Source organism: Amblyomma americanum, chromosome 7 (genome assembly GCF_052857255.1).
Source record: "Amblyomma americanum isolate KBUSLIRL-KWMA chromosome 7, ASM5285725v1, whole genome shotgun sequence".
In the NCBI taxonomy this organism is placed as follows: domain Eukaryota; kingdom Metazoa; phylum Arthropoda; class Arachnida; order Ixodida; family Ixodidae; genus Amblyomma; species Amblyomma americanum.
In genome coordinates, this window is record NC_135503.1 from 62671301 (window position 1) to 62695068 (window position 23768).

At 49.8% G+C, this 23768-nt stretch overlaps 1 protein-coding gene across 3 annotated transcripts in view; it reads left to right on the plus strand.

Annotated features, from left to right (window-relative positions):
• Window positions 1-23768, plus strand: part of LOC144099228 (hepatocyte growth factor receptor-like) — a 50083-nt gene that overhangs the window by 22909 nt on the left and 3406 nt on the right. For all 3 annotated transcript variants that reach the window (XM_077632375.1, XM_077632374.1, XM_077632376.1), the window contains 6 exons: window positions 1558-1827; window positions 3088-3243; window positions 5247-5490; window positions 11927-12061; window positions 13876-13962; window positions 23404-23588. In XM_077632375.1, coding sequence (XP_077488501.1) covers window positions 1558-1827; window positions 3088-3243; window positions 5247-5490; window positions 11927-12061; window positions 13876-13962; window positions 23404-23588 — 1077 coding nt within the window. The remainder of the gene's footprint in view (window positions 1-1557; window positions 1828-3087; window positions 3244-5246; window positions 5491-11926; window positions 12062-13875; window positions 13963-23403; window positions 23589-23768) is intronic.

The window sequence follows — 23768 nt, forward strand, 5'->3', positions numbered from 1 at the left end:
CAATGCGCCAGTTTATTGTAACAACATTCTTTGCCAAACTTAATACTGCCTATCTCAACGCAGTGAGTTGTTAACGGCCACTGGAATACATTCCTTGTAGGCTGTTTAGCAAGAAATAAGAGGAAGAACGGATTATGCATCGTCATGTTCGTCCTTAGTGATATTATCTACAAAACAGGCGAACTACCTCTTTAATGACCTCTATGTACCTTATTATTTCGCTAGCGCGGCAGCCATATCTTAAAACACTTGCTATTCTCGCTACTCCAAACTCGGAAACATTCGATTGTTTTATTTTTTGATTCGGCGCTTTTCTAAAATATTAAAAAAATTGTGTTGACATACTCTTTTCTACTTGGCATTTCCGATACAATTTAAAATGATTCGCACAAAATATTTATCACTTTCGTATACGTACTCTTCGCACATACGTTCTTACACATACCCGCGGTGGTAAAAAATAATATTTATTCTCTCTTTTTCATGATTCTTCATGAGGCAAACTCAATGAGTCACGGTGCGTTGGGATCATCCCGGTAATACTTCGAACTAAAATACCAGAAGCGGAAGTGAAAGGCAGATTGATCCCTGTTGCAATATTACGTTCACTCACTGATGCTAAAAATCCATCTTCGGCAACCAAGTTCGGGCGCTTCAATGGTCTATTTGGCAGTTAGCCCTTAATGCAGTGCTTAATACTTCAAACGAGACTTGGATAATTATCCTCGGTGGTTTCGGTGGTAATCTGAGCAGCACTGAAACAAACAAGAATCAGGAACAGTCGCTGACGTATCTAATTGTGCACACAGTAGTGCCCATTATAATTCGTCGCGGGGATCTATGATCTGTATGTTGTGAACATGAACAGATCAGTCAACTTCTTCCCATTTTATAGTTATCTTTTTTTATGCCTATATATAATTGGTTTTTGGGGGAAAGGAAATGGCGCAGTATCTGTCTCATATATCGTTGGACACCTGAACCGCGCCGTAAGGGAAGGGATAAAGGAGGGAGTGAAAGCAGAAAGGAAGGAAGAGGTGCCGTAGTGGAGGGCTCCGGAATAATTTCGACCACCTGGGGATCTTTAACGTGCACTGACATCGCACAGCACACGGGCGCCTTAGCGTTTTTCCTCCATAAAAACGCAGCCGCCGCGGTCGGGTTCGAACCCGAATACTCCGGATCAGAAGTCGAGCGCCCTAACCACTGAGCCACCGCGGCGGGTTTTTTTATGCCTCGATTCACTAAATTTTGCCACAGAAAATATATGATGACTACATCACTACGGCATCTTCTGCTACTGTCCTTCGTGGGGTATCGAATTAAATTATAAAAGTTCTTCGACAGATCTCAATGATTAAGAAATGATTCGCCTCTCCCACTACAGTGTCTTTACTTTTGAGCATAGTATTTGTATGTAGAGGCTTCCCCTAATAAAATGCCCTCCCTAGAACTGTTTCGTGTCGTAACAGGAGGTCGGTTGTGTGGTATCCTATTTCGCGCTTACAGCACTCCAGCCAGCCACGAAAATTTTCCGCGAACCTCCTTTCCATGCAGGGATGTCAAGTGACGGAAAATGGAGAGCACATGCTTTGCCCAGGAACACCGCTGACGGAATTCTCGGTGATTGGTGGAGCTGAGCTGGAGGAGAACAGTTTTCACATTGCAGCGCAGATCCGCTTTCAAATGGACGAGCTGGACCTGCCTCTAGGACAGTTTGGCGAGAGGAGACACTTCACTTTGGTCTACGAACCGCCACCTGAATTCGACCTCTTTCCGGAAGGAGTACAGAAAGTTGACCCCGACGAGCCATCAATTGAAATAACGGCACGTACATAGCCTTCCCACATACTGTCAGCACACATTCTTTCTGAGCATCTCTTAAGCGCATCACACCTGTTATCTTTGCTTTGGTTTATGGGATTTTGACGTCCCAAAGAGACTCAGGCTATGAGGGACGCCATAGTGAAGGGCTCCGGAAATTGGTGTCTCATGAGTGAAATAACCCTTGCGATATGATGCCTAACGTGCACTTTAGCAGTTTCGTAGTGTTTCAGTAAAAACGGGACGGTGCCCTTAAGGCTAAGACAGCAGTATAATAACCCCAGGTAGTCTGGCTTATACTTTCCTGCTCCATTGTCTTCAGTGGTATATGATTACAAAATGCTAGCATTCTTGTTACGGATGTAACCAGTAGATCTATTTAGGTACGTGTTAAAAAAATTAATGTAATTTGATTTTATTTCGTTATAAATAAACACACATATTTTGAGTTCATACATGGTTTTCACAGGAATCATTCGAGACTGTGTATTTGCCGAGCAACTATTTGTGTTGTTTCCTGCAGGTAAAAGAAACCGAGCTGCACGCGACTGCAGGGCTGATATTTTTTCTAAGTCAGTTTTGTTACAAGTACCCCATATAAGAAGACAAATAAGAATGGATAAGAGAGAAATACAACTGTCTTTTCAGCGAGCAAGGTATAAGATCTCGAAGCCGGGAAAGCATACCAATAGCTCTCACTATCTTGACACGGGTGTGGTCTATGTGGTCGCTCCAGCCTAGGCTGTGATGGAATTTAACTCCTAGAAAGGAATGGGAGCTGACACGCTCAAGGTAGCAAGAGCCGTAACGAAGCTTAAAATCGTAATCAATTGGCTAATCGTAATCGTAAAATCGTAATCAATTGGCGTAATCAAGCAGACCAGAACCTACCAGAGGCTAAAAATAGATCAAAAGATCCAATACGGGCATCTCCTTCATCAGCCCTTATCGCCAGGAAGGGCGATAACATGAAGATAACCTTATTTTCAGTCTTCACACCACACATTCCCAACAGTTCTCGAAAAAATTGTAAGATCCAATTTCGTCAACAAAAATTGCTTTTTGCTGCCGAAAAACATTAGAACAACCAGAAATACCAGTAGAATTTCTATTTAAAAGGAACTAATATTCTATGGAGTGAACCTCACTTTCCGTATCAAGTCTGCTAAACTAGTTACGCTGTTTGCACCTCCTGCATTACTTCTAGTGACTGCATTACTTCTCTGGATGTTGTTAACTCTACGGCATGTACTCCGTTTTTAGGGAAAACGCTTTCAAACTCTGGAAGGAGCCGTCCAGCTTTCCGTTCGCATGAGCGGCGTGGATCACGCGTGTAATGTCACAACTATGACTTCTCGCTCAATCATTTGCAAGATCAGAAGCGACATCCTTGCCAGTGGCTCATCTCAGGCATTTGAGGTAAGGAGGAGCTGTCGACTTCAGCATGTTAGAGTTATTTATCTCGCACACAATAATTTTTTTGTTTTGAGGTGAAAGCGGAATGTTGTTGAACCTTGTGTCACTCCTGACGATTTGCAATGAGGATGTGCAATGTAGTGAAATTGGCAGATAAACTTCTCGGTTTTCAGGACAGTTTTCGGCATCACCGTTAAAAGAAAGCGCGAACACAAAGGAGGCAGAGCAGATGGCGTGAAGCACAACATCATTAGAAATCTGCCCTAGCTTTTAGGATTCCCCGAACACTGGACAGACGCCGCTTCTCATTTCGAGATGTTCACTTTTTCCCCGCCATCTGCTAGCCGCCCTGGTTCTCGAGTTGGTAGAGCGACTGCCCCGGATAAGCGGTAGTCTCGAGTTCGATCCCAAGCCCGGGGCCCATTTCTCTTCAAATACGAAGCTTATTCGCAACGGCATGGTTGCGCTTGGGTGGATGCTAATGAGTTTCCTCAAAAAATTAAATTGTCTTTGGGACATTTCCTTTGCTTTTCAAAACCACAACATTATTATTTTAAGTTTAGACTGAAGAGCACATCAAGAGCTAGTTGGTCGTTCATCATAATGGAAACAGCGCCTGTGCTCGTTATTCCTTTCTGCGCTTTTTGTGAAATTTGCGACGTTTTCATTATGAATGTAAGATGAAACGACGCGAGAAAATTTCCTTTGTACTGGTCTACTGTGCCTAGCTTAGTCAGATGTATTTGAGCCGGTTTGTTACGAACACTTAGTATGAAATGTTTCTCCACATGGGATGGCGTCATTATATAGGCAATTTCTGTACAATACAACAAAACTGGAGGACGTAGTCATCGATATATTCACCTGCATGCATCTTCCTAAGCTCCAAACAAAAAATGAAACACTCCTCAATGTGTTGACGCTTGGAATCTTTGTAGCTTTCAACTGTTCTTTCATTGTGTTTTACTTTTCATGAAGTGACTAACAAACAATACTTAAATATAAATCACTATCTTTGACGTTTATTGCGTTAAAAAACTCAAGAAATACGCTTGGCCTCTAAATCTCTGAATCATTTGAATGAAGATATAAGAAAGCATAATTGCCTCGAGCTCAACATGAAAACTATTTCATCAGCACATAGTGCTTTCCTGGAAACAGGCTTTCCGCTGAGAGAGGACACTAGCTAAGGCGAATCGTCTAGTAGCATCTATAACTGCGCTGCCAGGTCGTTGAAACTGTTTACTCAAGCGGATATGTTTCAGAAAGAACGTGCGCTCTGCCCTGGGCTCCCTAAGTTTCTTTAGGCTTAGCGGTGTTTTGCTGTATATTGCATGCGCTTGAAACTAACTGTGAATTCTAGCAAAAGAGAAGTACTGTTAACTTTCAAAAAGTGCAGAGGCGGGGCCCGCCTAACATATGTGGTTTGGAAAGCGTGTTTCAGTTACTTTGGCATAGCAAACTTCTTGGGTGGCTGATAAAGTTGAACTCACAGTAGCGGCAACATCGTGGCCAATAAAGCGCATTCATGGTAGTACCAATTTTTCAATCCTGCAATACGCAAGACAAGCTACCGTCATGTACTATGCTCTGAAAAGATGCAAAACACAAGTGCTATGATTTATTCTTGGAAACACTATTCTTCAGGGAATTTCCAAACCACCGGGTGCCCTCGCGAAACCTGGGGTCTATCTAATATACATTTCACATAGCCTTGGAAGCTGATTCTTCTGCCTTTCTTCAGTAGGAATGCATCTATCTCTATTACCCTGGCAGGTGTGCCGTTTCGTACGCACAGCGTGCCATTGAAGGATCCCGGCCAACACACAAACCTACGTCTAAAGCATTTGCTTTGCACCAACGTTTTGCTCGAAACTCTACTTCAAAGACAGCCTGTTTTCTTTGTTCACTATTACGTATTTTTAAATATTATCAATTCCGTACATGTACATCATTTTTCAAACAATGCTGTGTGTTCAGTTCACCTCCGGCGCTTACCTCAACAGGTATTGTATGCTGGACAAAGCTACCCCTTGGGCGAAGTGATGCAGGCGGCCCAGGAGCCCAGCCTCGATTCGGACCTCGTCTCCGCCGGAGTGGTCGCCCCCGTCTTGTTCGTGCTCTTGGGCGTCGGGATATTCCTGCTTCTCCGAAGATACTGTCGGGCTAAAAACGCTTCGCAATCTACCTGCCCCTCCGATTTCAACGACTTCCGCTTCAAGAGCGGCGCCCGTTACAGTAATGGCAACAGTGAGAGTCATTCTCTTTTATTTGCCTAACGTCCCTCTTTGAATATCTAAGCGAGATGACCGCGTTAGAATTCAATTCTTATCCAAAAAGAATAGATGACAAGAAAGGTAACAACTAGGGTTCGAATTGATGCACCATTTATATTCGTTGTGCGTCAACAGCATGAAGCGCACTGAATATAAGCTTATAAGAAAGAATATGTCGCAAGTGAAAGCGGATCAAGATAAAAGAAAAGAGGGGAAGTCGATGACGGCCTACCAGCCACCCCCCCCCCCCCTTTTCACGTCAAACGCCCTGACAATGACACACACACAACTACAGATAGCTTTCAAACACACGAGGCGGCTCAATAAGACCCCACAATCATTTTAATGACATAAATATAGGGAAGTTAAGCTACCGTGACGGGGACATTGGATTTGCTGTCGAACGTAACGCATTCACTACATGAATACAAAAGTTTTCCTTTTAAATGTTGCCTACTGTCAATGTGGCAGCCAAACGGAAAGAACGAGCGTTAAGGCGCAAAAGAATTGAAAATGTTTGATTAATATAAATGATGTTGTGAGCGCTTAATCTACAGTTGAGGCTAGCCACATTTCATAAGCGGGCAGGAACGAGCTCTTCATATAAAAGCATTATAATCGCTTGGAACATGAAGTAATAAATGCAGGTGAGAAAATTAACAACAGGCGGTCCTTGGAGGGCCTTTTGAACGCGTTAAGGTGTATCCAGACGACGGACCACGGACCTGTTTTGGCCCATGGACTAGCGGTCACGTGGGGTTTCGCTTCCGGTTTACGAGGTCCGCGCATGGTCCGCGGACCGAATCGCGCGAGAAATGTGAGAGCATTTTTTCTGGCCTACTTGCCTACTTGCAAACATCAAGTCTGGCAACTACACCGCACTGGTCTTTCCCGGCTCGGTGCTCCCGGCAGTCGAGGCGACACCCGCGAAAGTAGTTTTGCTTCCATTGTTAACATGTCAGCGTGGTCGGACGACGCTACGTTTTACTTTTTAGCGTTAGTACAGGTTTATGGCTCGTTCATAATTGGGCATTCGCCGGCGAGAGCGAGCGAAATTAGTCGTAACGACGGCGCTCGCGACGTACACAGATATGATTATTAAAGAACAATTGACGCTGTCTACGAGCCATAAGCGTATGAACTATCATGTAGGCTAAACGCAGATATTTTTCGGCACGTTACAGCACTTCTCACATTTCCCACATCTAGTTTAGCGTATGCAAACACAGACGGAAGGATACGCTCAGCCTTGTGGTGCCATCTAGTTGTTAGGCCGGGTAACTATTTCTGTCAGCAAACGTACGCTCCGCTTAAGCCTAGAAGGGGCACAATCGTCACTCTAAATAAAAATAAAGCAAGTATTTCACTCATACGTCTTCTTATAGGCGAGGTGAGACCAAGCGAGAAATTGGTGCGCCTTTTATTGCCAGTGAACGCAACAAAAAAGGTAGTAACAACGATGAATGCAGTCCGAATAAAAATAATTGGTTTTGGGGGAAAGGAAATGGCGCAGTCTCTTTCTCATATATCGTTGGACACCTGAACCGCGCCGTAAGGGAAGGGTTAAGGAGAGAGGGAAAGAAGAAATGAAGAAAGAGGTACCGTAGTGGAGGGCTCCGGAATAATTTCGACTACCTGGGGATCTTTAACGTGCACTGACAACGCACAGCAGACGGGCGCCTTAGCGTTTTGCTTCCATAAAAACGCAGCCGCCGCGGTCGGGTTCGAACCCGGGAACTCCGGATCAGTCCGAAGCGAGCGGTCCTGCTTGGAAGCGCGCCGCCATGTTTGCCACCGTGGGAATGCAACTTTCTCCTCACCGCGGCAGAAATCTGTCCCGTACCAATCGAGCTTTCCGCTGGTTATTTAGGCGGATCTCTGCCGCGGATTCCGCTTGTTCTCGCCGCCGAATGTCGAAGCGTGAGACGAGCGTTGCTGCAGGCTGATCACGAGGCTTGGCCTTCCTTGTCGTCTGCTCTTCTGGTCCGTCGTGTGGACGCTGTCGCCGGCCAGGCCCGGCCGGGCCTCGCGCAGTCGACCCCACGTGATCGGTCCGCGGGCCAGTCCGTGGCCCGCCGTCTGGATACACCTTTAGCAGCCAAGCGTTCTTCATATCCGAGGTTGAGCCCCTAAAGGTTCGTTATATACAAGGAGGGGCATTTAGGTTGGATATATATTAGGTGTCAACTAAGTTCGTTTTATCCGAGGTGTCATAATAAGGCAACACACGAAGGTTCGTTATGTCTGATGCTAACAACCAAAGTACGTTACAGTGAATAATAACACATCAAAGTTTCAAACATCTGACGTGGCACACATAGGATCGGTGTATCTCAGATGAAAACACTAAAATTCGTTGTATCCAAAGTTAGCACACCGAAGGTCATTATAAGCGAAAAAGCATACAAAGGTTATTTTAATTTAAACTCCAATACTAAGTTAATATGGTAGTATTATAAGTTCATACAAAAGCCGGGTGTACAGGCTGCCACCTACCACAGACAGCTGGCAGAGGGCGGTCACCATTCCTGCTTGCACAGACACTTCTAATAATATTTGCATGAATATCTCTACAGATGACTCTGAAGCGATGCTTTTTTTCAGTGTGTAGTTGTCATGAACTGCTTTCTATATGGCGTTGTGCTCGGAGGAAGTGGTTAATAACGAGAACTTCCGCATATACGTCGATCCTTCTCACCCACAGACATAACATGGAGCGTAAACACCGCACTTCGTCGCAAATATATATACGAGATATGGATTTCAGGTCACGCTTCTGTAGCAGCATGATGGTGGTGGTCGTAGTGGTTATTATTAAAATAATAGTAAAAATGAAGGAAAATATTTTTGCTAGCCCCGGCATCTGCCATAGATACTGAAACACCTGGGTTGGGGCAGCGGAAATAGAGGATAGCAGGCAGAATAGAGAAATTCAATGAAAGAGGTGAGGGGACAGGAAGAGAGGATAGGGGGAGAAGTAATAGGATAGCAGGAAAAGTGGGCCTTGTGCCAATTGCTCATACTCGAGCAGCGCCGCGCCCATTCGTGAGCGCGGGTGCGAGCACATACGCTGCAGCAGCGGGCCGCTGTCTGGTGCGCGGTGAAGCCGGTCGATTTGATTCAGTGCCCTGCGCTCTGCTTGGAGCTTAAGTGGCCACGCTCCTGCCTCGGCCAACGTTGCGGCGCACTGCAAGTTTTTGGGCAGGCCTAGGCACACGCGCAGGGACTTGCGGTGCTGGAGCTCGAATTTCTTCCAGGACAGCTTGCGCACCCTGACGAGCGGCAGCGCATAGAGCACAGCCCCAAAAGCTGCGGCATTGTATAGCCGCAGCGCGGCTTGCTGGGAGATGCCCTGGCCTCGAGCGGTGAGCTTGTGCACGGCGGCGGTGTTCCTCTTCATCTTCAGGCAGGCCTTGGTCGCCGCGGGGCGGAAGGAGAGGCGCCAGTCGATGTCCAGGCCAAGGTACCGCACTGATTTACGCCAAGGAATCAGAGTCCCGTCCAATGACAGTGGCGCAAGGTGCGCGCGCGAGCGCGAAACGCAGGCCATGGCCACCGATTTGTCCGCGCTCAGCGACAGACCAAGGCCGCGCAAGCTGGCATCAATTGCGGTCAGGGCTCCCTAAAGGCTCCCTCGCACGCGGAACGCCTCGCCCGGTGGTCCCAGGCACCACAGAGCTATGTCGTCTTCATATACGGACAAGTACAAATGTTGTCGGCCGCTTGTGGGCAGGGAGGCCGGCACCACCGAGATGGCCACATTAAACAGAAATGGTGATAAGACAGAGCGTGCGGCAGGCCCATGTCCACCGGGCGAGGCTTGGAGAGCTTACTCCCTACTCGTACGCGCATGGTGCGCCCGCTCAGGAAGCCATGAACGCTTCGCAAAAGCCGCCCGCTCACACCGGTCCTCTCAAGCACCGCGAGAATTGGTGCGCGCTGAACGTTGTCAAAAGCGCCCGAGATGTCCAGTAGTAGCAGCAGCGCAACCTGGCCTGCCGCCCTGGCATGCTCCAGCGCTGTAACAGCGTCCGATATAGAATCAGCCGTGCACCGCATTCCACGGAAACCCGTCTGCCGCTCGTCAAACAAATCAGCCTCCGCAGCCCGCTCGTTCAGACGCTGCAACGCCATATGCACCATGAGCTTACCTGCCGCCGATGTTAATGCCACTGGCCGGTATCCGCTCAGCTCCGTAGGTGGGCGCCCTGACTTTCGGATGGGACAAACGACCGCGGTTTGCCAATCTTCCGGTAGCTCCCCGCGTTCCAACAAAAGGTTGATCTGCTGCAGGAGGATAGGTCGCTGCTGCGCATTCAGGTTTCGCAGAATCTGGTATGCCACCCTGTCCGGTCCGGGCGCCGAACGGCGGCGGCAGCGCTGCAGCGCATTGTTCAATTCCGCCGCGGTGAACGGCGCATCACATGGACCTTCCGAGGCGACGAGCGAGGGACTGGCGTCGCTTTTGGGGCTCTCAGAAGCAGCTATGTTGGCTGCGTTTCCGGGGCTGGGGGCGCGAACCGATCGGCGAACCGCCCTGCCAACTCTTCAAAGCTGAGCCCGCTGGAGATTGCGAGGGCGGCCAGCGGTTGACGGTTTTCCTGTGGTTCGGTGATGCGCCGCAGGGTCTCACACAGCCTCCGCGAGCTGACATCTTCCTCCGTCCGTTGGCATAGTGAAGCCCACTGCCGGCGGTATAGCTTGTTGGCGTGGAAGCGCGCTGCCGCGTCCAAGCGGTTGTAGACAGTCCAGTCGGCGACTCTGTCAGTCCGTCGCGCCCGTCGCTCTGCGCGATCTGTCTTCTCGCGCAGATAGAGCAGCTTCGTATCAGGTGTGGGCTCCACTGCCTTTACCTCTGCTCGTTGGGTGGCTGCGAGAGCGCTTCGGACTAGACTTGAAAAAAAATCTGCGCCAGTGGCCGCCGCCTCGTCGACCGCCCGCCTGAACGCACTCCAGTTGGTAATGGAGTAGGCACGTTTGGGGCGCGCCTCCAACGCAGTGGGTTCGATTAGGATGGAGTAATGATCCGAGCCCGAGAGAGATGGTGATCGGCGCCATGTCGCTTCGATGCCTCCGAATGCGAAGGCAACGTCGATGCAGGAGCCGGTTGTTCCGCGTCGTCGAAAGGTGGGCTCGCCGGTGTTCAAGGGGGTGATTCCCAGCTACGTTGCTGCGTCGTTCAGGTCGTCTCCACGCGCGGAGTGGCGCGCACTGCCCCACGCACTATGGTGGGCGCTAAAATCACCACAGATGATTTGGCGCGGGGCACAGCACGAAGACACAGCACAAAAACACAGCGCGTTACACGCGACAGCTGGACGCACATAAACACTGGCCACCGACGTGTCAACACCACCGACGCGCACTGTCACCACCACGCACTCCTAGGCGCCAGATGTTGCCGCTGCCGAGCCGACGAGAGTGTGCTGGATGTCCTGCCGCACGTATATCGTGCACCTTGATTTCCCGGGGCGATGGGATGTGTCACAACAGGGCACTGCGGCACAGGTGGGTTCCTTGCACATGGTGGCTGAGTGGTAGCCAATGTAACCAGGTAGCCGCATCTGGGGCTCCCCGTCAAGTGAACGTACGTACGTATCTTGCGGCGCGATAACTTCCGGCGAATCATTTGCGATGCGAACTTGCATTTCGGCTTACCGTGCCGCAAGTGAGCGCACGTTCCACTGCAGGATGGATGGTATGCGGGAGGGAGTCCGGCGGCTAGCCATCATGCTGACTTATCTGTACGGGAGCACCCGCTGCTTCTAAGCAAGCTCGGGGCCCATCGGTGCCTTCCGGGAAAGTGCGCTGAGGGCGCGCACCGCCAGCTTTAGGCTCGCGATCTCCGCGTCCCGTGCGTCAGGGGTGGCCATGAGAAGCTGCCCGCAACATGATGCAGAGGTGCTTTTGAGTCTCTTTCCTTTTTACATTGTAGGCAGCTGCGGCTCGAAGTTCGAGTTCTTCCGCATCCTTTACTATCGATGCCACCCCATACTCTCTCGTATGAGAGTTCTCGGCCAGATGTCTCCAGCTTAACATGTCGTTAGGATGTTGGGGGCGGGAGCCTATTTTATGACATCATCGAAAGATAGCTCTCCGGCTTTCACGCCTATTCCTTTTCACCCTTCGAGACCAAAATGCCGAGAAAAACTATCTTCAACACCCTCCTAGCCACTTAACGACTTCATTTAAGCGGCCATCATCCCGGATCCTCGTGCACTAGCTGTCGCGATTCCCCGCACGGCCATCGAACGTGCCTGTTTCCTTCTCGCACCCTCCTATTCACTACGCACATTCTCGCTTAACCCGCCCCCTATGCATGGAGCGTTCGGCTTTCCTGATAATGGCTGTGGGATTAGGTGGCCTCGGTGACTGCTGCACTGTTCTCGCTCGGTTTTTGTCTCCTACAGGCTATGTACAAAGAAGCGTCCCTGCTGCCCAGGAACCAGCTTTTCAACTTGATCAAGAGACAACAGCCATGCTGGAAAGCGAAAACCTCCTCTTGAAGAGAGAACGCCTTCATCTAGGGCGTGTTATCGGCCAAGGTATATCATAAAGTCAATGTGATAACACTGAATATTAATCATTATTAATAAAATAAGCAGTTATGATCGGCGTGGAGTCGGAGGCGAATATCACGGATGCGAATATCACCAACATCTTAACTATGACCCCCGCCGCGGTGGCTCAGTGGTTAGGGCACTCGGCTACTGATCCAGAGTTCCCGGGTTCGAACCCGACCGCGGCGGCTGCGTTTTTATGGACGAAAAACGCTAAGGCGTCCTTGTGCTGTGCGATGTCAGTGCACGTTAAAGATCCCCAGGTGGTCGAAATTATCCGGAGCCTTCCACTACTGCACCTCTTTCTTCCTTTCTTCTTTCACTCCCTCCTTTATTCCTTCCCTAACGGCGCGGTTCAGGTGCCCGCCGATATATGAGACAGATACTGCGCCATTTCGTTTCCCCAAAAACGAATTATTTTTATTACTATTAACTACGACCACTGCAGGACAAAGGCGCACCTCATAATATATGCAGGATTAAAAGAAATCTCTGTTCTACTTGCGAGTACACTGTAGCACTTCATGTCTTCGAAAACCGTTTATGTGGACAGGAAAAAGGTGAATTTGGGCCGCATCTTTGCAGTGTACAGCTCCCCTCCAAACAACAAGCTTCAGTTTCTGTATTAATTTTAAGATATTTTGCATGTGGCAGTGTAATTCTTGATTGACAGCTTTTTCAGAGAAACAAATTTCGCATACCAGCTTACTGACGCATAATTTAAATTTAAGATCAGCCTTGAACGCGTGCTGTGTAATGTTTGCTGAGTGAAACCTCAATCCTTTACTGTTTGGTGAACTAAGTCGTATGCTGCCCTGGTTTTATATACGAACTCTCCTCTGCCATCTTTACTCCGGCGCGCGATTGTACCAAAGTATATTTTCTTTCAGCATCATCAGCGATAGTTAGCCTGATGGCTGTACCCGGGGCCGATGAAGAGAGCAAAAAGTTGCCAGGGAGCCGTCATGTAGCCACGAACTTCAGTGACAGCTGGTCACGTAACCGCTACTAATAACGATGCCACTGACGAATGAGGTGGTTACGTGTACATTCAGTGCAGGAATTTGCGAAGCAATTTTCAGGGCAAGCAGACTGAACTTGTAATGAAGAATGGTTGTCGCCGAATTATCCTCAAACGGCCAAGTGGCACAGCTGTGGCCCCCGTCAGAAGCACAAGCCACGCACGCTATGACCACGTGACATCCGAGTAAAGGATATGCAGAACATTGTGAAAGCGCTGTGTCTTCCCGCGTATAGCTATTTTTGTAATAACGTCCTACTAAGGCTGAAGTGGAAAGCACGAAACTAGCTATTAAGCAGACCCAGCAGAGGGCGCAGAGAACAGAGCGAAAGATGAAAATCGACAATCTTAGGTTTGCTTTCTTATTCATATAAGGAATGTATGTGTATCGAATTATGAAATATTTTGTACACTTATCAGTACTTTTAGGAGATTTCGTTCATTGTTATCAATATTCCTTGCTGAAAATTTTAACACCAACCACTGGATGACATGAAACTAAAAAGCGCCTACTTTGAGAGCACACATTAGTAAACGTCTGGGCCCTCTGAGTAAGGAATGTCATTTTCTTTCTTCTATTTATTAGCAAGCCGACATGATGACTGCATTTATTCACAAAGTTAGGAGTGCAATGTAGCCTAGGTTGGTTCTTAAGTTCACGGTGCACTAAACACCAGGCGTGTGTCCTCGCCGTGCTCCATATGTGTTCCAGCGCTTCATCGGGTCGCTTTGTAGTTTTCATGTAACATGAACTGCATTATCTTCCCTCCACCAACAGGTCAATTTGGCTGTGTCTACTGGGGTGTTTTGAAGGCGTCAGAGAGTGACCAAGGTGAAAATGTTGCTGTCAAAACTCTCCGCAACAGTGAGTAGTTCTTCACCTTCCGCTTTTAGGAATGTGTGTTTGGGGGGAGGGGGATAAATTTTGTTCGGCGTTATAATTAATTATAGAACTTATTGCAAATAATTAGTGGAGCATGATATGCCCTCTTTCCACCGAAGTGTCTTCACTATTCAATCAGACTGAAAGTATGATCTCTAATTTTTCATGTAACAGACAGCACCAAAATAGGTACACAGCAATCAGAGTTCAACAGCTGGTAAAAATGAAGCCTTCGTTCAGTTTTCTCAACAAAAAAAAACTGGACAATACATAAAAGCAATACAGTAAGATAATGTTGCCTAAAGGTGCGCATGTGAAAAGAACACATATTTTTTATTTTAAGAGCAATAGGGAAGTCAGTCGCAGCTTTGCGTTTCACTGGCATCATAAGATACACTCCACATTTCATCAACGTTGTGACATTCCGTGTATGCTACGAGGATCCACGTTCGACGGCGCGGCGTAGACGGAGACCCGTGACAGCGGCATCATCAATTACCCAGCCATGCTCTTTGAGTGACGACCAGAAAAACCGGTCCCGCCGCCGCCCCGGGGAAACAGGCTTTATCCTCCCCAATTTCCGGTTACATTCCAGGACAAGGGAGCTGTCAGCGGGCCAGAGCGCGCCGAACCACAGCCGACGCTATGCGAAACCGCGAAGACGACATTCTTTCCCTCCCCCCCCCCCTTTGTCGTGGGCTATCGCCGGGAAGGCACCCACAGCTTCCCAGAAGGGCCGCGACGGACACCTGTCATGGCGGACAGGCAGTACTCGCCAAGAATGTGGAAAGACAGGCGCTAGTGAATTAGCTCCGAAGAGAGAGCCTGTGTATACTCTCACTTGAGAGAGAGTGGTGGCGTTTTTGTTGTTTATTTAGTCTGTATTGTTAACAGACTCTGGGGTCGAGGCTAAGCCCAGCCCAAGGGGTGGTCCCCATCTCGCATGTTATTTTGGATTGGAGAATTGATGCTTTGGGCGGGCCACTGGAAATGACCGCCCTTAGTCCTTTGTTAATCAAGTGCTTAAAAGCGCATGTAAACGGATGCAGTTCAGTCTGAGCTGGGGCTCCATGCTTAGTATGAAATGTGATGCTACTTAGGCACTAACCTGCCCGGTCGATGAGTAAAGTAGTGCAAAGTTTGTTCTGTTGTAAAATTATGCTCTGCTGTCATCATCTACAAGCTCGCCTCCTGTTCATCTTCCAAGCCGAACGACACTAGAGGAAGGGTTTGGGAACCATCCTCGAAGAAACGGACGACTATTGAAATTCTACTGCATACACGCCCAGGACGACATCGTTAGCGAAGAGGGCCTTCAGCGCCGAAGCCCGACGGCGTGCAGCTTCTGCCAGCAACCGCTCGAGCCCAACTCCGGAGCCACTCCATCGCCCCCATGAAGTCATCGGCACGTAAGCTCGGACGCCCCAGCCTCTGATGTATAACCTTAATCATGTGTAATTATTGAATATACCTGTTTGTTTAAACTGAGCCATACGGTGTCTCTTTGCCTCTCCGTCCCGTGTGGACCTGCGCATTATGGGGGTCATCACACTGGTGTCAGAAGTGGGGTCTCAAAAGCAAATGTCCTCTGAATGCTGTGACATTCATGACTTCAAAATTGTAATCAAAAGGGAATCACGGGACTGATTGCGGGACTTTTACCCCGATTTGAGAGGCTTGAGGCACTGGAGGGCTTGAAAAAAAAATGACTGTATCTGAGGGAGCTCCCACTCCACAGCCGTCGCTCGGAGCAAGCATGCTGGCATTAGGAAGCGTCATTCCGACGTTTACGGGAGATAAGACAGGGGTTTCAATCTGCGATTTCTTTTCGATGCTAGAAGAGATTGGGAAAATGGGGGGATGGTCCGATGCTCAAATGCTGGGAATGGCGAGGTGTAAGATGGCAGGAGCTGCTCATGATTTTGCATGGCGAGACGAAAAAGTAAAATCTACAAAATCATTTGCGGAATTTAAGAAGCTCGCGTTTGAGCATTTCGACACTGAACCACGTCACGTGCGGGTACAGAGGTTCCGTGACGCCGGACAGATGGTAGGGGAGGACGTGCGAACATTTGCGTCGCGGCTTCAGCGCCTAGCAAGCGATACGTTAAGCAGGGAGGAGGAAGGAGACCAGCTAAAGAAGAAATACGCGGAGGATATACTTAAAGAGGAAATGACCGCTTTGTTCGTGGCTGGTCTGCAAGACCCCGTGCGCCGGTTCGTGCTCTCGCGCAAGCCGAGCAATTTCGACCAAGCCGTGGAGGCCGCATTGGATGAGGAACAAAATGAGGCGTTAACGACAGCCGCAGCGAGAGTACGCGTCATAGAGAGAGCGGTGCCCAACCCTGAGGTTGCTCTCTTGACAGAGCGGTTAGATCGCTTAGAACAGCTGCTATCTCAGCAGGTAGAATGCCACGTTGAAGCGCGCGCTCAACAGCGCCCATTCGCTGGAAACCGGAGACCGCCACAAAGCTACAGGCGCGGTATGCGAGATTTTGAAGAAATCATATGCTTCGCTTGCCAGGGTCGCGGACACATCGCCAGGTTCTGCCAAAACGTGCGCCGTGGGGAGCCACAAAGAGAAGCAGGCGAGACACGCCCTAAGCAAGCCTACAGCGGGGCTCCAGATACCGAGTCAAAAAACTAGTTAGTCCTCCCCAGCCTGAGGAGCGTGGGGAGGGAGCAGTAGATGATGAGGTGGTGGTAGTTTGTGTGGCCGACGAGGCATGCCCTGTTGTGCGTTGCAAGTTAAATGGTTGTTGTATGGAATTGTTGATAGATACGGGGTCAAAGGTGACATTGCTTAAGGAGAGCAGTTTGAACACGCTTCGAAGGAAGGGGGACCGCGAGGTGTTGGAAGCGTCTGGTGGTATGGCAACCAAATTTGTAGGCATAACGGGGGATCCTCTTGGCATAAGTGGACTCTACCGGTTACACTTCTCTCTCGGCGGAATTGCATTGGAGCACCCCTGCTACGTATGCCCGGACACGGTGTCTCTGCCAAACGGAGTGTCAGGTATATTAGGGCAGGATTTTTTGAGAAAAGGGAAGGTAGTAGTCTCATTCTCTGAGGAAGAGGTTAATGCGGGCGGCTCAAAAGTTCCGTTTTTGAACAGGAGAGGGGCTGAGATTCGCATTACCGATATTGACACCCGTCAAACAGTGGGATCATTGGAGAAGGTATATTCGCGGGTTGCCGTCCGGCTGGTTGAGGAGGCGGTCGTCCTTCCTTGGTCGGAGCACATTTTGTACGCGTTTGTGCCTTCAGATGTAGAGAGCGGCGCCGTGGGAGTGCTTGAGCCGGTCGACTCTCTCAGCAATGGCCTGAAGGCAGCCGCGTGCCTCGTGACAGTTAATGACGCCCACAGAGTGCCCCTACGGGTGGTTAACTGTAGCCAGCAGCCACTGAGCCTTCCCAAGAACAAAACATTGGCTTTCTTCACCTCTGCGATAGAGCAACGTGAGCCCACCGATACGGTACTCGCAACTGTAGAGCATGCTAGTTCTTCGGCTGCTCCAAAGGTGTCGTTCGATCTTTCTCACGTAAAATCCAGGGAGAGGGAGGCTCTGGCTGGTTTGCTGAACGACTACTCGGAGGTATTCGCCGCGTCCAACCTGGATTTGGGCTGCTGTGGCGTTATAAAGCACAGGATAGAAACCGGCACTTCATCGCCCGTTTACCAGCGTGCGTACAGGATTCCTTACTCCCAACGTGAGGAGATGGAGCGGCAGGTGCAGGACCTGATTGATCGCGGCATTGTCGAACACTCAAAGTCACCCTGGGGAGCACCAGCACTATTGGTGGAAAAGCCAGATGGCTCGTATCGATTGGTAGTGGACTACCGCAAACTAAATGCCGTAACTCGCATCGATCCATACCCCATCCCCAATATACAGGAGACGCTTTCTCAGCTGGGCTCTGCCAGGTACTTCACGGTAGTGGACATGGCGGCGGGATTCTGGCAGATAGCAATGGATCCGGCAGATGCCGAGAAAACGGCATTCAACACGCCCTCAGGGCACTATGAATGGAAAAGAATGCCGATGGGTCTGGCCAACAGCCCTGCTGTCTGGCAGAGAACCGCTGATGTTATCCTGGCAGGTCTTCTGGGGAGGCTGTGCTTCGTGTATATGGATGACATTATCATATACAGTGACAGTTTTGATAACCATTTGCGCGATATTGAGCAGGTTTTGGTGCGACTAAGAGCAGCGGGTCTCAAGCTGAAGCCCTCTAAGTGCCAATTCCTCAAAAACGAGGTGAAATACCTCGGGCACGTTGTTTCAGCTGACGGCGTGCGACCGGACCCTGAGAAACTAAGGTGTGTCTCGGATTTTCCATCCCCGACTAGCGTCCGCCAGGTCCGGCAGTTTCTCGGCCTGATCGGTTACTACCGAAGGCACATAGAGGAGTTCGCCAAGCTCGCTAAGCCGCTCACCGCCTTAACAGCCAAAAATGTCGCCTTTCGCTGGGACGAAAACGCGGAGAACGCTTTTGGGGCCCTGAAAAGGAAGCTAATGAGTGCACCGCTGTTGCGCCACCCGGATTTTAGTTTGCCCTTCGTTATGGCCACAGATGCGTCAAAGTTCGCAGTTGGTGCCGTGCTATCTCAGGTTATCGAAGGCAAAGAACATCCCGTTGCTTTTGCTAGCCGACAGCTGAGCCCCACAGAGCAAAAGTACGGAGCTACGGAAAGGGAGTGCCTCGCCGTTGTCTGGGCAGTAAAGCACTTCAGATGCTACCTTTACGGCCGCAAGTTCAAGCTAGTCACAGACTGCCATCCTCTGAAATGGGTGATGAGTGTCAGGGACCCTAGCTCGCGACTCGCTAGATGGAATCTACACCTGCAGGAATACTGCTTTGAAGTTGAGCACAAGTCAGGAAAGACACATCTGAATGCTGATGCACTCAGCCGCACAGCTGCCGTGGCAGCTATAGATGAGTTTGTCCCCGTAGTCGACCCCGCCGAATTACGCACAGAGCAGTGCAAAGATCCTGACCTGAAGCGAATAATCGAAAGCTTAGAGGGCGCACCGTCTCACCCCGAACAGCTAGGTTATTTCATTGACAAAGACGGCACCCTGTGTCGGCGCACGAGGCCAACCAGGAAAGGGAGATTAGAGAAAACCGCTTGGGAGAGAGTCGTCATACCTCGGTCGTGGACAGAAAGGGTTCTTCGCGCGTTTCACGATGCGCCATGCGCCGGTCATTTTGGCGTAGCGAAGACACGCAGGCGTGTGGAGCGTTTGTACTTTTGGAGTGGCATGCGACAGGATGTTAGAGACTACTGTGCGAAGTGTCATTCCTGTCTCGAAAGAAAAACACCCAAGGGACGAAGACCAGCTCCAATTCAGCCGTTCTCTGAGGTTTCGGCTCCCTTCGAGCGGACAGGTATGGACATAATGGGCCCATTGCCCACGACCACTTTCGGAAACAAGTACATTTTAGTATTTGTCGATCACCTTTCAAAATACGCGGAAGCGGTAGCACTCCCAGATCAGAAGGCAGACACGGTTGCAAGAGCATTTGTCGAACAGATCGTGCTCCGACATGGACCCCCGAGGCAACTCTTGACAGATCGGGGAACGAACTTCGTGTCGCAGCTAATGAGGAGAGTTTGCGAGCTGCTTAAGATCGCTAAGAAGCAGACAACACCGTACCATCCGGCTTGCAACGGCGCGGTGGAGCGACTGAACCAAACCGTGGCCGGGTTCCTGTCGCATTTTGTTTCGCGCGACCAGCGGGACTGGGACTTGTGGCTCCCGTATGCAATGTTTGCCTACAATTCCGCAGCACACGAGAGCACGGGCGAATCGCCATTCTTTCTTCTCTACGGCCGAGACCCGGACCAACCTAGTGAAGTGCCAGAGGGCCCCCGTCGTGTCCCATACGCTTCACTGGACGACTATAAGGTTGAGCTAGAATCGCGCTTGCAAGTGGCGAGGGACATCGCAAAGGAGTCCTTAAAGAAAGCGGCGAAGCGCAGGAAGGAGGTGCACGATCGCAGTGCTAGAGACGCGCCGTTTGATGTGGGGGACAGCGTGTACATTGAAAACTGCCAAAGGCAGATTGGGCTAGCTCGTAAGTTCCAGACGAAGTGGAGAGGACCGTGCGAGGTTGTCGAGAAGCTTTCTCCGGTAAACTTCAGAGTCCGTGACGTGAACCGGCGTTTGATAAGGATACACGCAAATCGCCTCAAGTCGGCACCGGTTCAGTATTCACGAAATGAGGAAAGGGAAAGCGCGGATTTTGATGGGGACAGAAGTGAAGCGGAGCGCGCAGATAGTTCGCAAGAAACGCCCTCTCCTGCATTTGTTCGGCAGGCGCCCGAGGTGACGGCCGGAATGCCACCGGATTTACTTCATGCATTGCTAGAAGAAGAAGCGCGCGAGGTTGCCGCGCAGATAACGCCAGGAGAGGCTCCTGCCACGAGCCCTCGCGAGTCCCAAAGCAGACAAAGGGGCACAGACTTACTTAGTATGACTCATGAAGACCGATATCCGCTGCGAAATCGGAAAGCTAAGTCGGACTAATGGCGTAAACAGAGCGGAGCTGTGAACTGGTTAGAATTGTGTAATGCCGCAGCTCATAACATTGCTATGTGCTTATGTGTTAAGTTATCGGAGTTGGTAGTTAAACCTTTCTGTCATTAAGTAACACCTTCACAGGAGAGCATGCGGAGCGCATGCGGAACCTGCCCTACTTCCTTTCGTTATCTATATTTTTGTCTGTGCCGTGATCGTGCTAGAAGTGGGAGCTCCTTTGTAACGGTGGTAAATTTATTTCGTCCAGTTTGGACTAGAAAGGAGAGGCTTGGGTGCTGAGTTTCATGTTTATCTGTAAAAGAAGATCAGTGCTGCCCCTGGAGACGCCAGTTATGACAGCGGAGGCATATGGTGTTGTGCAGTGGTGTTGAGTGCAGCGAAAAGTGTTTTGTCGGACGCACTGTGCGAGGCGATTCAGAAAGACAAGGGGAGCTGCGTGGACTCAAATGTTCGGAGAACATTCTTCTGGAGGGTGAGCGAGTGTGACATTCCGTGTATGCTACGAGGATCCACGTTCGACGGCGCGGCGTAGACGGAGACCCGTGACAGCGGCATCATCAATTACCCAGCCATGCTCTTTGAGTGACGACCAGAAAAACCGGTCCCGCCGCCGCCCCGGGGAAACAGGCTTTATCCTCCCCAATTTCCGGTTACATTCCAGGACAAGGGAGCTGTCAGCGGGCCAGAGCGCGCCGTACCACAGCCGACGCTATGCGAAACCGCGAAGACCACATTCTTTCCCTCCCCCCCCCCCCCCCCCCTTTGTCGTGGGCTATCGCCGGGAAGGCACCCACAGCTTCCCAGAAGGGCCGCGACGGACACCTGTCATGGCGGACAGGCAGTACTCGCCAAGAATGTGGAAAGACAGGCGCTAGTGAATTAGCTCCGAAGAGAGAGCCTGTGTATACTCTCACTTGAGAGAGAGTGGTGGCGTTTTTGTTGTTTATTTAGTCTGTATTGTTAACAGACTCTGGCGTCGAGGCTAAGCCCAGCCCAAGGGGTGGTCCCCATCTCGCATGTTATTTTGGATTGGAGAATTGATGCTTTGGGCGGGCCACTGGAAATGACCGCCCTTAGTCCTTTGTTAATCAAGTGCTTAAAAGCGCATGTAAACGGATGCAGTTCAGTCTGAGCTGGGGCTCCATGCTTAGTATGAAATGTGATGCTACTTAGGCACTAACCTGCCCGGTCGATGAGTAAAGTAGTGCAAAGTTTGTTCTGTTGTAAAATTATGCTCTGCTGTCATCATCTACAAGCTCGCCTCCTGTTCATCTTCCAAGCCGAACGACACTAGAGGAAGGGTTTGGGAACCATCCTCGAAGAAACGGACGACTATTGAAATTCTACTGCATACACGCCCAGGACGACATCGTTAGCGAAGAGGGCCTTCAGCGCCGAAGCCCGACGGCGTGCAGCTTCTGCCAGCAACCGCTCGAGCCCAACTCCGGAGCCACTCCATCGCCCCCATGAAGTCATCGGCACGTAAGCTCGGACGCCCCAGCCTCTGATGTATAACCTTAATCATGTGTAATTATTGAATATACCTGTTTGTTTAAACTGAGCCATACGGTGTCTCTTTGCCTCTCCGTCCCGTGTGGACCTGCGCATTATGGGGGTCATCACAACGTGTATATTCTGCAGAAAGTACGCAGTGGTACTGATTTGCTCTTCTGAGGCAGCCAGAGAAGGTCGCGATTGCGCTGTTTTTGCTAAAGAAGTCTTAAACGATTACTCGAGAAATCTTAAAGCGCTCTGAATTTAAGCTCTGCCTCTTAGACCATTTTGAATTATTGTAAATTAACGACCGCTGTTAGTTTGGCGTACGTCCCTAAAACACCTGCACTGTTTCATGTGTACCACTAGGTTTCCCGGCAAAGGTTCCAGTAGCGAAATGTTGTGCATGTAGTCAAACGAAGCTCCATTCTAAGAACCCTTCCTAGCTCTCCACGACTCCGGAACGATGTGTCATAAGATCCGTCTTAGTAATGTGCATACAGTTTCACGATATATGTTTAGGGTGAAAGTGAAACACAAAAAACAGGCCAGCGAACCAGCAATAAAGTTCACCAGCACAGAAAATTGTACCAGTTGGGAAAGGTCGATTTTAATGCGTTGGCGTTAAAAGGGTCTGTGCAAGCTGTCACGCATGACTGTGACGTCACCAAAGCCTGCCAACTATGGCAGGTGGCAGCCTGCCCCACAGAATGTGTGAAAACTGCCCACCGTGGCGGGTAGCAGTTAATGGTTCGTGGAGAGAGGTTGTTCGGGAAGAGCAAGCTGGATCTCACAAGCCCCACCGGTGGCTATCGCTATGGATGTGAAACAGCCACTTGCCGCACAGTGGAGGATAACTTAACCGCTGCTCTACTCCATCACTGCGCCCCGAGCCGTATGAGACCTCCCCGTGATCTATGAATGTAAATTATAGAATGCCCAATTTTACCTATATGCGCATTAGCTACCACAGAATATGCAGCAACGGAAATTGCCAACACTTTGAAACGCTCCACCGATCATCGCCTAATAAGTTTGATTCAAGGCCAACGTTTGCTCGTCCTTTTTGTCCCATTGCACTAAAATAAAATTTTGAACATTCACCGACTCGCTACATTCTGGTACCTTCATTGCCGGTATATAGTCCGCAGCTGTGGATAGGGTGCCGCAATCGCGGTTGGAAAAAATACGCAAAACTGTTAACTCCCGACCACCATGCTCACTATGGTGGTGTCAATAGGTGTTATTTTAGGAATGTAAAGGATGCGGTCACTGCCTTTAACCTCAAAGTTACTACGATACAGAAATGAGACTTTCAATCGGTGTTTGACGATTACGCCTAATTGATGTGTTTTTACTGCCTTCCCTACTGTGATGTTGCAGACTCTCGCGGTGGTGAACTCGACAGCCGGTCGTTCCTCGAGGAGGCGCTCATCATGAAGGACTTCCACCACGTCAACGTTCTTCAGCTCATTGGATTGACCATCGACGACATAGACGGCCTCATGGTGATCACGCCGTATATGAAGCACGGAGACGTCCTGTCCTACATTCGAGACGAAAATAACGTAAGGTCGTCCTTGTAACAATTGTAATTCGGTGCCCAGTCGTTTGCCCTCTCCAGCGCGGCGCTCACAACTGGATAGAAATATAGTATTTTTGTCCTTCAGCAGACTCATAGCTTCCTAAGAGTGCCAGTAGCTTTGGGCTCTGCCCTACGGTCTTCGGTAACATGTATGAGCAGTACC